Source organism: Peromyscus leucopus, chromosome 7, assembly GCF_004664715.2.
Source record: "Peromyscus leucopus breed LL Stock chromosome 7, UCI_PerLeu_2.1, whole genome shotgun sequence".
Lineage (NCBI taxonomy): Eukaryota > Metazoa > Chordata > Mammalia > Rodentia > Cricetidae > Peromyscus > Peromyscus leucopus.
This window is the reverse complement of record NC_051069.1, coordinates 69,061,385-69,074,832: the sequence shown is the minus strand read 5'-3', so window position 1 is coordinate 69,074,832 and position 13,448 is coordinate 69,061,385. Positions and strand designations below refer to the sequence as shown.

The 13,448-nt window shown below is 36.9% G+C and overlaps 1 protein-coding gene across 1 annotated transcript in view; it reads left to right on the top strand.

The window, feature by feature from the left end:
* Tmem30a (transmembrane protein 30A) overlaps positions 1-13,448 on the top strand; it is a 29,262-nt gene that overhangs the window by 12,166 nt on the left and 3,648 nt on the right. Inside the window, exons 2-6 of the mRNA XM_028879853.2 lie at positions 5,703-5,810; positions 9,248-9,355; positions 9,970-10,057; positions 11,015-11,164; positions 11,968-12,174. Coding sequence (XP_028735686.1) covers positions 5,703-5,810; positions 9,248-9,355; positions 9,970-10,057; positions 11,015-11,164; positions 11,968-12,174 — 661 coding nt within the window. The remainder of the gene's footprint in view (positions 1-5,702; positions 5,811-9,247; positions 9,356-9,969; positions 10,058-11,014; positions 11,165-11,967; positions 12,175-13,448) is intronic.

Here is a 13,448-nt window from a genome sequence, read left to right as displayed (position 1 = left end):
GGAAGAGTCCTGGTTTGTTTGTTTTTGTGGGATGTACAGTCTTCCCCCCCCACCCCCTTCTATTCCTGGCCGAATTCTTCGTCCATTGGTCCATTTCTTTGATGGGTATAGATGGGAGCCTTTTGGATTCTTTTTTTAAACAAAACAAAACCTCCCTTTAGAGACCAGCTTTAGCTCTACATTACTGTTAAACACACCAATTTTGTCGAGTAGTGGAAAGGAGACACACACGTGTCTCTAATTCCCCTCTCCTTAGGGCTTAAGTGTAGGTTTGGGAGAGGGAGAGGAGGAGGAGGGTTCTAGAGTGCCAGTGGTCCTTCAGATAAGAGATTTATTAATCTTACAGCAAATTTTATGAGGATTGGGTAGTGGGTAGACAAAATGAAGTGTCTGCTATTAAAGGGTTCTATAGAAGGGGGTCCGTAGTGGGGGTCCTGAACTGCAAGGATATAAATAGGCTTTGTTAATATGCAGCCTGTGCTACCTGGCCAGGTCACAGAGACTCTGGGTAGGGGAGTTAGTGTAGCCTAGCTGCCTTGGGCTCCATGCTGTGGGATTGGAATGGTGGAGGACTTTCTTTGTGAGACCTGTGTGACCTTTCAGCTTTGTAGCAGCTGTGAGAGAAAAGACCCTGGGGGTTGGGGTGGGAGGTGCACAGATCTGTGAGGCTCTTCAGCTGCAGCAGCTGGAAGGTTTGGCTTTTAACAGGGGTCACTATTATAAAGTGACATAATGACACATACCGTTAACAGTGACTTGGGCTTGATATAACATGGAGAGCATGCCCTGGGGAATAAGAGTAGAAGTAGGGGATGCTGGAGAGATGGCTCAGCGGTTGAGAGCATCTGCTGCTGCTCCAGAGTTCATTTCCCAGCCACCACATGGTAGTTCATATAGTGGGATCTGATGCCCTCTTCTGGCATAAAGATGTACATGCAGACAGAGTACTCATACATAAAATAAATTAAAAAAATTTTTTTTTTTAAAGGGTAAATTTGCGATTGGGAGAAACCACTTCTCACACCAGATGTATGGGGACCTGATGCCTCCCCCTCCTCATTCTGCAGCAATTCTTACATTAGATGCTTCTGTATATACCAGCTGGGTGCCTTATAATTTAAGTCAGTTTAGACATCTAAAATAGCATCAGATCCACCTGATTAAGGACTAGTTTTTTGTTGCTTAGAGTTTTTTGGTGCTAGGGATTGAACCAAGTGCTGTCCTAATTTAAAATAAGGAAAATAATTATACACTTGGCAGAACCATCTACTTTTAAAAGATTTATTTTTAAAGATTTGTTTATTTTATGTGTATGGGTGTTTTGCTTGCATGCATTTCTGTTTACCATATGCATGCCTGGTGCCCGTGGAGGTCAGAAGAGGGCCTTGGATCCCCTGGAATGGGAGTTACAGGTGGTTGTGAGCCCCCATGTAGGTGCTTGGAATGGAAGCCGAGTCCTCTGAAAGAGCTCTTTACTGCTAAGCCATCTTTTCAGCCCCTATTCTTGAAGATGATTTATATGAAGTGCACGTATGTCAGACAGAACACATGTGATAAAAGGAGTCAGTAAAATGTGCTATGCCAGTATGGCTCACTTCCCTCCTTAGCTTTGTCTCATTTCTTTCCATCATAATTCTCCATAATATAAAGTTTATTTTCACTATCTTTAAATATTTCTTTTCCATTGTTGCCTGCTTTTTTTTTCTTTTCCTGAATTTGTTCAAATTCTTATTTCTTCTAAAAAGTACTTATTTTTTGCTAATGATTGTTTCTGTGCCATCCAGTTTGACAGCTTTCTTTCTTGTTTTTGTCTTTGCTAATGATGTCTGCTGGATGGTAGAGTGGACAGACAATTCTGGGTAAAGGTCGTTTAGTAGAAGGAGCATTGATTGGGCTTGAGTCAGAGATATTGGATTCTAGACTAGCACTTGGGAAAGTTCCTAAATATGTTCTTTTTATGTAATGGAGGTAGCACAGTAGGATTTTGTTGACGATCAGATAAAATATGTGTGTAAAGGAAAGCTGTAAGCTGTTGATGGTACAATATGTCATTACTTTTTATGACTCTTGTATTTTGTACTGTCTTGTCCCTATTAAAATTTAAAGGTTAATTATAATGACTTTTATAAACACTGTTTATAAAAGAGTTACCTGAAGTTAAAAGATGTAACTGTTCATGCATTTTTAAAGTTATAATCAAATGTTCAGGATGAAAATGTTATAACTATTTTAAGTATTTTTTTGATATTTAGTAATTATTATTCTAATAAAGTGCTGAGTTTTATTATACTGAAGTATAATTTGATTTCCAATTCCATCTAATTAATTTTGTTTAGTTAAGTCTCTTTGCTTACTAACAACTGATGATCAAATGAAAGAGGGTGATTTCCGAGGTTTCTGTTTTTCTTTCTTAGATCAGTCTTAAGAGGAAGAAAATGAGAAATTAAAAATACAGATTCCTTTGTGGTTTATTCTGACATAAATTTGAAATGTAAGTGGAATGATGTGTACAAGCAGGCCTTGTTACAGAGTTGTAGCGTGCAGGTCTAATGAAATTCATGTGTGCTTTCCTGTCCTCATTTAGTTTTCTTGTTTTAGTTACATGCCTTGCTTATTGCTGACATTTGCAGTGAAAAATAATCAAATCATAGTTCTGCTAGTTAACAGATAAGCTCCTATGAAAAACAATTATAAAAAACATTATGTCACAATTAGATAAAACCAAGTTTTCTTAGGCCATTATAGGTTTCTAAAAATTATCTCACTGTTACAATTTAGATGGTGGTTCTATTTTCTAGGTATAGATTTAAAATTTTTTTCTGTTACAAAGATAACTATTTTATATTTTTAAGGTTTAGGACTTTTTAATCATATAATTCTTATTTATCATGAGATTTACGGGGTTGGGGATTTAGCTCAGTGATAGAGCGCTTGCCTAGCAAGCACAAGGCTCTGGGTTTGGTCCTCAGCTGGGGGGGCGGGGGGGATTTACAAGATAGGTCCTAGACTGGCAGAAAATAATTTCAAATGTTATCTGGTAATTGTTAAAGAACACTTAAAATATGAAAATGAAGCAGCCTGATAAAAGTGAGCACAAGACCTGATTAGATACTTCTTCAAGGAGGACAGAAAGGGCTTAACAACACTTGGTGGGATAGCTGTAACAAAATACCCTAGACCACTGGCCTTGGTGTAGGACATGCCTTTAATCTAGCACTCAGGAGGCAGAGGCAAGAAGATCTTTCTGCATTCAAGACCAATTTGGTCTTGCCTTTTAGTAGGGGAATAAATAAACTATAGTACTTCAGACTACTATAATACTCTGAAAAGATTTAGAGGAAACTTAAGTGCAGATTACCAAGTAAAGCCAGTATGAAAAGGCTACCTACAGTATGACTCCAACTTGGAAAAAACAAAACTACAAGGACAGTAAAAAGGTCAGTGCTTCTTATGATTTAACACGGAGGATGAATAGACAAAAGAAAGACAGGAGATTTTTTTAGGCCAGTTAATGTATTTTGTATTATAATAGTAGGTTATATATCATTCTATATTGTTTGAAATATATCATTCTATATTGATAGAATTTCCAACCAAGAGTGAACCTTAAACTATAAACTTAAGGTTATGAAAATGTCAGTGGCCAGGTGATGGTGGTGCACGCCATTAATCCCAGCATTTGGGAGCCAGAGCCAGGTGGATCTCTGAGTTCTAGGCCAGCCTAGTCTATAGAGCGAGATCCAGGACAGGCGCCAAAGCTACACAGAGAAACCCTGTTTCGAAAAACAAAAAAACCAAAAACAAAAACAAAAAAAAAAAAAAAAAAGAAAAAAGAAAGAAAACGTCAGTGTTCATTTATTGTTGTAATAGACCACTTTGGGGGGAGATGTTAATTGTGGATATATAGTAGTTACCTGACCAAAATAACTCAAGGAGGAGAAAGGAAGAGATTTCTTCATGTTGGTTTACAGCTTCAGACATTCAGCTCATAACTTGCTTTATTTCTGTATCTGAAATGAGACAGAGCATCATGGTAGCAGGAACATGTAGCAGGGGATACTCATATGGTGGGCAGGAAGTAGTAAGAGGAGGTGGGTAGGGACAAGATGCTACCAAGGACTTTATCCAGCAACTTGCTTCTAGCCAGGTCCACTTCTCAGTTTCCAGAACATCACAGAATAGCACTGCCAGCTAGAAGCAAGATCCCAACATACAGGCCTTTTTGAAGGGATACTTCCTATCCAAACCATAACAACAGATTAGCCTATGCATCTACAGACAGAAGCTATGTGGGAATTCTGCTGAGAATATTTTGGAAAAAAACCAACATGTTTAATTCTTTTTCTTATTTTTAATGGAAAAAAGGAATTTTGGATACCAGGGCTGTTCTTCTGACTTTACCTGGTATTGTACAATTCAGTTTTGACAGAGTTAGCATGAGATGATACAGGTTCAAAACATAGTCCCTAATAACTGGCCTTATTTTGATACAAAGCAGTTTCCTAGGCTAAACACACTTGGCTTCCCAAGTTTTTTTTTTTTTTTTGAGACAGGGTTTCTCTGTGTAGCTTTGCACCTTTCCTGGAACTCACTCTGCAGCCCAGGCTGGCCTCAAACTCACAGAGATCCACCTGCCTCTGCCTTTCCCAAGATTTTTTCTCCCTGCCTCTCACAAGATTGTCCTCATTTAAGATGCCATATGCTATGGGAAGAGGAAGGTTCTTGCAAGAAACACAAAGGGTGGTGTCTGAACATAGAGCTTCCATGCCTTCTCCCTGTGTACTTAGGATACATCAAGTTCCTAGCATATCGATGCCTTTCCAACCAGAAAGCTTCCCTGTACAGCAGTATCTATACTGAAATGCAGGACTGCACATTTAGGCATGATTGATTGAATACTGGCTACATAGTAGTGACTATAAATTTGCAGTCCTACTTCTCTCCATAGAGGTTTTGCTGGGCCAAAGCCCTGATCACAGGATTGGTCTTTCTGGACCAGTGAATTTTTGTTTTTATGGAAACTCCGTTGTGAACCAAGGGGCACAGCTGAGTGACAGAGATACTCCAGTCACCTGGGGAATCCCCATGCTGAAGCACCCAGGAGCCAAGGCCAAAGAGATGACAGCCTTAGCACCAGAGTTTTGGGTGGAGAGAGGCATTTTGTGAGTTCTGATGGTTCTGGGGATCATCAAGTACAGGACCTTGTGCATGCAAGGCAAGCATTCTAGCACGAGTTACTTTGTGAGCCCATAGGTTCCCTTCCCTCCTCCCATCCTTCTTTCCCCTCTTTCTTGTTTTCTGAATTTGGAAATGTTCTGTGGAAAGCTGAGGTGACAATGAAGTATTTAAAATTGTTATATTCCAGAAGAAAAGTTGAGTTTATCTCTACGAATCTGGTGTTTTAGTAGTTTAGAGCTTGCAGCCATTTATATCTTTATAAATCATGTGGTTTTGAATCTTGTATTTACAGTTTTATCAGTAAATATATATTTTTTGGTGTAAAGGAGGATTTTGAACAACAGTGAACAGAGAGAAGCCTCCTTAGTGTTTAATGCCTCACACTGTTAAAGTACACAGCAGCAGCATTGTTTAGGATCCACATTGCTTTGTCGGACTTATTTTTCCTTTTAATAGTAGGTTATGTAAGTTTTAGGTTTCCTTTTCCTCCAAGGAACTGCTTACTTAATCTTTTTCTCTTGCAGATTGATTACACTGGAACAGAACCTTCCAGCCCCTGCAATAAATGTTTGTCTCCGAATGTGACATCTTGTGTTTGTACCATTAACTTCACACTGGAAGAGTCATTTGAGGTCTGTGTTTTAAAGTAATGTGTTGGAAAAGGCATGCTTTAAAAAATATTAATACTGTTTTTTTAGATAATTTATATTGAGAAATCAGCTTAGTTTTTTGGAATCTATAGACATTTGAAGATTATTCTGTATATCTGGCTGTTGCATAATTAAATGCCCCATTTTTAATGGCAGAAATCTTGAAGTAGCAAGTTATTTCTTCATACTTCAATTTCTCCTTAGATGGTATAAATTCTTTTTTTTTCTTTTTCTTTTATTTTCCAATACTATTCAGTTCCACATAACAGCCACAGATTTCCCCGTTCTCCCCCTCCCGCCCCCCTTCCTTTCCCCCCAGGCCCCCCCCCCTCCACCACCTCCAGATCAAGGCCACCCCTGAGGACTGAGATCAATAAATTCTTAATCTTTTAAAATTTTCTCAAGTTTTAAAATAACTTTTAATTAAAAAACAAGTCTTACTGTAGACAACACTGATTATCCCATTACTTAACTGAATTATTTGTGAGGTATGAAACAGTACCCAAAAATCAATGCTTATTAAAACTTTATTTTATACTTTGGTGTTTGGACACTGCCCACCCCCACCCCCGCCCTGTGTGTGTGTGTGTGTGTGTGTGTGTGTGTGTGTGTGCGCGCGCGCGCGCGCGCGCGCGTGCGCCTACGTAGTATTAATATTGGTCTCTATTCTTGGTAACTGAGCATATGGGAAAAGACATAAAATTTCAGAATCAGCGTGGATAGTTTTTTCCTGCCTTCTACCTGAAAATTGAGTTTTAAAAACATTCTTCAGGAAGCAGTGCTGTCATAATACATACCAAGGTTTGAGTTTCCTTGTTCAGACTTTCTAGATGTAGTGATAATTTTAGTATTTACTGGTGGATGGAAGCCATCTAGTGGTTAGAGATGCTTTTGCACTAAGGTAAAGGTGCTTTTGGCTTTGGGACAAAGATGTGAAAACCCATTTGGGAAAAGACTGAAAAGTGCAGTTTTCAGTGTGGTGGGTATAAAGATGCAGTAAGTCTCAGTTTTGTGCAGAATTGAAGAAATGAGAGAGTTTGAACAAATTAGAAGTTCTGTTATCTACTACTTATTCAAAACCATTTACTTTAACTCGGAAGGCTGAGGCAGATAGAACTGTTTGAGTTTGAGGCCAGCTTGGTATACAGAGTGAGTTCCAGGATGGCCAGGGCTGTTACACAGAGAAACCCGTCTCGAAAAACCAAAACCAAATGAAACAAAACCAACAACCAAACAACCCACTTGATTTAGAATTCCCTTTTAAAGTGGCCATTTATTCGCTGTAGATGTGTTTCTTCACAGATTTTGAATTGGACTAAAACCAGTTCAGGGAAGTTAAATGTTAGAAAGTCTGTTTCTATCAGACTTGATTGAGAGGATCTCTTTTTCAGTTTACAAATTCAATTTGCTATTATTGGTTGTTAATTTAGATGCTATTCTTTTTTTCCTAAAAAAAAATCACATTTATCATGTTTTTGTCATATAATTTGATACTATTGCCTGATTTCTACTTAAAAATCTTTTGTGTACAGTGAAAAAGTTTATGGTATGCTATTTAACAATCAATATTGTCATTCATTTATTTACTTTTTGATGTACAATTTCATTATGCATTCTAGGTTGGCATTAGGCTTGCTGTGTAGCTCAGGATCCTCCATTTGCCTCCTAAGTGCTGGCTGGGATTGCAAGCTTCTTCCACCAAACCCATCAGTATTCAGTCTTTAAATGATAATGTCTGTGAAAGTAGCAAATCAAATGAATCACTTCTAAGTTTAGAGAATCCCTTTAAATTGAAGATATGAATATAAAAATAGAGGCTGGCTGGCCAATGGTGGTGCATGTCTTTAATTCCAGCAGAGGCAGGTGGATCTCTGTGAGTTCAAGGCCAGCCCAGTGTACAGAGTAAGTTCCAGGACAGCCAGGGCAACACAGAGAAACCCTGTCTCAAAAAACAAAAATAGATTAGAATAATATGTATATATATATATACATATATATTATATACATACATATTTATATTTATATATATTCCCCTCCCCCTCTCTCCAGAGAGGTTGTAATCAGAAAAGAGAAATAGCATTTTCCTACCACTAACAGTTTTAGTCAGGTGGTTTCTTAGCACCTTGTAGTTAATTCAGTATATGTTTATTACTCTTTTTCCCCAAGATAGTTTTGAAGTTGCCTCCATAAGAGTACCACTCTTGATTATTACTATTATAAAGTATTATAACTGAATATATTTCAGCAACTACTAATTTACTAATTGCTAACAGTCTACAGCATCCAGAGGGAATATTTGGAGGACAGAAGGGGACCAGTGCAAGGTAGAAGAAAGAGTAATGAGCAAAGTACAATGATATATATGTATAAAAATGCTATTATAAAATATTTGGTACACTAAAAATTTTAATAAATAAAAAATAGTAAATGTAGCATCCTGTTGAACTTGTATATTCTCATTCCATTTATAATTTATTTGGATAATAAAAGTTTGCTCATTCTTCTGAAAGGTAGATGCTAATTGGATGAAAACCAATCTGAATTAGAGAAAATTTTATATTAAAAGTAACTCAGGGTACACTAATATTCTTTCATTATTTTTTAATGAAAATAATATTTTGTGTGTGCATGCATGTGTATGTGTAGGTGTGCAGCAGTATGCTGTGTGCATGTCTTCCTTTGTCACCTTATTTCATGAGATGAACCTGGAGCTTGTCATTTTCATTTAAATTAGACTGGCTGTCCAGCAAGCTCCTGGGGTTTGCCTGTTTCCCCACCCCCCATCTCCCTCCATCTCTGGTAATAGGTGAATGTTGCCACGCCTGACCTTTATGTAGGTGTCAGGGTTCCCACTGAGTCCTCATGCTTGCACAGCAAAGCGTTCACCTAGTGAACCATCTCCCCAGACTGCACAGAATACTTGAAGGATAGCTTAAAAGTTTACTAGTGTGTCTTTGTAACATAGCTTCTTTAACTTCATTTACAATTGTACAATTTATTTTTGTGTGTTTGCTTGCTTTTATGGTGTTGGGGATTGAATTCAGGGCCTTAGACATGAACATTCTGGGCAAATCTCGCTATCACAGCTGTAGTCCCAGTGTTTATTAAGTACTTGGTAAATAGCTTTCCTAAGCCAGTTAAAACTGTACCTAGGCCCGCTTAGTTCAGTGCCTGATTCCTAGGTAGCACCAGTTTTCCTTCTTTTAGAACTTAACTAAGAATTTAGGAGCTAGAGTATAGTTGTCCTACTATTAGTTGATTTATATTGAATTTTACAATTTTTGTCGTTATTTCGCCTCAGTACCAGTTTATCAAAAATTGTAAACTGGTCAAGTACAGATTGCTTAAGTTTTACAAAATATGAAACAAATAAATGTCAATTTTTATGTTAAAAGTTTTCTCCTTTCTGTTTTCTCTAGGGCAATGTGTTTATGTATTATGGACTGTCTAATTTCTATCAAAATCATCGTCGCTATGTGAAATCCCGAGATGATAGCCAGTTAAATGGAGACCCTAGTGCTTTGCTTGTAAGTAAAGTGATAAAATACAGAAATGTGGCATCTTTGAAATAGGAGTGTAGTAAATATTCATTTAGAAGTGTTAAAGTACTTAATCTCATGGGAAGTTAAAGTATTACTGTCATTTCTAATTTTAACAGAAGGTTTTAGTTAAAATGCTTTTTCTGGAATGCTCACAAAATGACTTCTCAGTCCTACTACCTGCTCATTTCTAGTAGTCATTGGGAGTTTTGGCTTCATCTGTTTGTGATGGAAAATGATGTGTGATGTGTGAGTGTGTTCTGTTTGGGTCTGTTCATTATTCTTGTGCTAGGTAGGGATATGCAGTTGAGCTGTTTTTGATTTCTGGGATTGTGCTTTGAAATTGAGTGACTGAACGTTTTTTAAACTTGGTGGGAAGATGAAGCAGCAAAATTTAATGTTTCCATTATTCCCAAGTCTGCTGTGTATGTTTGCTGGAGTAGAACGGTATCCTTTTCTGACTCTTGGCTCCATTTGGGAATCTGTGGATGGCTGTTCAACTTTCCATAGTGTTTAGTTCCTAATTAGGAATAGCTCATCATTTCTCCAGAGATTTAGATGATAATTTCTCTCTCTCTCTTTTTTTTTCTTCTGAAAACTAGAATCCAAGTAAGGAATGTGAACCTTATCGAAGAAATGAAGACAAACCAATTGCTCCATGCGGAGCTATTGCCAACAGCATGTTTAATGGTATGCTGGCTAGAAACATCCATGCAGATAGATGACCAGGAAGCTGTGTGCACTTAGGAAGCTATGTGTGCGAGTAGGGGACTATGAAGTAGTCTAGTCATGTGAATGAAATTAGGAAATTCACCTTCAAGATAAATACTCAGATAATGAATAGGATTTAAATGTTCTGTGGCTTCCCTTGGGATGTTCATTTATGAGAATGGATTTCTATCTCTGAGAAGAAAATAGAATCTTCTTGTTTCTTATAAAAAAGTAAAAGCCACAGAGCTACTTTCACTGATTTATACCATTAAAAGGGAGTTATGTTAATCATTTAGATATACATTGCCTGATAGGAATACAGTTTGAACCATAAATACAAACTATTTCAAATTTTCTAGTACTTATATTAAAAACCCTCAAAGGAAAGAAGTAAAATTATCTTGAATAATTTATTTAATCCAGTGTGCCCCAAATAGTATCATTTCAGCATATAAACATAACTGAAATATTTTTTGTGTTTTTACACTAAGACGCTGATAGCTAGTGTGTATTGCACATTCAACAGAACTTGTTCATTTGTACCAACCGTGTTCCAGGAGCGGAATGATTGCCAAGTACAGAAAATGGGAAAGGCAGGAGCTGTTAGGATGCAACAGTAGCCAAAGAAAGAAAAGAGAAAAACGATGCCATTGCCCTTTTATTTGGATTGACATTAAAATCCTTGTTCTTCTAACGTCAACTAGTCATTCAGGAAAGTGACCTAGCTCTGTAGTAAATGTAGAGTCCATCTATCTATCTAGAATTCTAAAGTTGTGAGAGTTAATTCACACCTGTATAAAGGACACGCATTAACCCTGTGCCTTCTCTGTCAACTACTTTCAGAGGAAGTCCCAGATTCTCATTTCTCATAGAGTAAATCAGTTGCTATGGATTTTTAGTAGATGTTAGTAATATCTTCCATTTCTTGTGCTTAAGATACACTAGAATTGTTTCTGGTTGCCAATGAATCTGATCCCACACCTACGCCAATTACTTTGACGAGAAAAGGTATTGCTTGGTGGACAGATAAAAATGTGAAATTCAGAAATCCACCTGGAAAAGAAAGCCTTGAAGAAAGATTTAAAGGTAAAACATGACCAATATCCCCTCTTGTCTAAAAGCTAATAGTTTTAGTAAGGTAACCTAAATTTTGTCTTTAGAGTCTAAATTATTTATTTTTTGAAGAACAGCATTTTCCTTCTCAGCATTATACCAAGTTATGTAAATGTTCAGATGTACTAAAATTGTAAATGAATGTGTTTTTAATTGTGATTTGTATTTCCCTTGTGTTTTCAGCTGTAATCTTTATAAACTGAAACAGAGTTTATTTTAATCAGCTTCTATTTATAATGCACATATATTTTTGTTTCTATACTGCCTTAGTTTCATAATGCAATATTTCTTTTTAAAATTTATTTTTGCATTTATATATTTATTTTGTATGTGTGTGTACAAGCATATGTATGTATATATACATGTGCCATAGTGCATGCATTGGGAATCTCCTCTTCCTTTTAACCATGTGGTCCTGGGGATTGACTTCTGGTCCTCAGATCTGGTGGCAAGTGCCATTGCCTGCTGAGCTGTCTCACTGGCCCAAACATTCTTAACATTATATTTTTGCATTAAGTAATTTGCTTTTTATTTAGTATCCTTTTTGTATTCTTTTGAGGTATCAACTGTCTTTTTTAGTTTTTGTTGTAGATAGAATTGGTTTCTCTTTAGATTTTAAGACATCTTTAGGATATGGATTTATTTATACCTTTGAAAATATTCAGATTGTGTTTTGTGCTGCTTCTTTTTTTAGTACTATGAATTTTCATTGAAACTGTTCATAGAATTGAATATTTTGTTTTCACATCTCTCTCCCTTCCCAACTTATCTTTAAGATACAACAAAGCCAGTAAACTGGCATAAACCAGTATTTATGCTAGATCCTGATGAAGATAATAATGGATTTATAAATGAGGATTTCATTGTTTGGATGCGTACTGCAGCATTACCTACTTTTCGTAAGTTGTATCGTCTTATAGAGCGGAGAAATGATTTACATCCAACATTACCAGCTGGACAGTACTATTTGAACATCACATACAGTATCCTTTTTTTTTGCTTATGTGTACACAAAGAGTTTGAAAGAGTTTCACATTGCCTTATGTTAGTTATGTGACATATTACTTTGTACTCTAGATTTATTTATTTTGTGATATTGGTAATTGAATGTGGAGTCTCATACTTCCATTTTTGCATAGATATCAAGTCTTATTTAATTTTTTAAACTTTAAAGATCTTTATTGTTATGCATTCATGTATGATATGTGCACATGTGCCAAGGTACATGTGAAGAGGCGAGAGGATAACTGTGGAGTTGATTTTTTTTCTTGTCACCTTTTTGTGTGGGTCCCAGGAATTGAACTCATGTCATCAAGCTTGTACATCAAGTGCTTTTACCCACTGGGCCATCATCTCTTTAGGCCAGAGCAGGCTTTTATAAGAAAGAAATACTGGGCAGTTTCTTTTATCCTTAACAAAGTTCAGTGTTTTTAAGTATTTTGCCCATTATTTATATATATACTGTAAACATAAAGATTCCTAAATATTAGCATTTTAAATCTGTGTTGGATTTTTGCATTTTATTATCTGAATAAGCCATAAGTACATTTTTTGTTTGTTTGTTTGAGACTGGCTTTCATTATGTAGCCTTGGATGATGTGGACTTCTCTTATGTCTCTCCAGAATAAACTGGCCTCAAACTCACAGATTCAGCTGCCTCTGACCCAGAAGTTTTAGAATTAAAGGTGTGCACCAGCATGCCCAGCCTAGATTTTTGTTTGTTTTGTCTTGTTTTTTCTAGTTTGAGTTATATAGTAAATTAGTAAATGGCTAATAGGCTAATTTTTAAAATAAAGATTACCTTTGGTTCTTGGACTCTTGGTTATGCAATTGAATATGGCCTAATAGTGGCTGACTGAACATAACGTGGCTTTGAAACCATGCCCATTTAGGAGCAGTTTTGCCAGTGTGAAGCCAAATATAGAACATGGGAGAGGAGAGTCTGGAGCACTGGGAACTTTGGAGAGGGCAGAGAGTTCTCATGTAGAGAATCTGCATCAGAGTCCCAGTACTGAGAGCACTTTCAGGAAGAAGGCAGGACATCTCAAAGACTGACAGTACAGCAATACAGGGACCTTGGGGCTTGCAACATCTGCAGTTAGCTGTAAAAAGTACAAGAAAAGGAGGAAATTAAGAGCACAGTTGAATGGAGTTAAAGTGGAAGCCCATATTTTTAGAGGAAGAGGAGAAAGGGGGAACATAGTTGATTTGATACTGTGTCTGGTCCTGGGACAGTTGGATTAAGTATCATGACTCC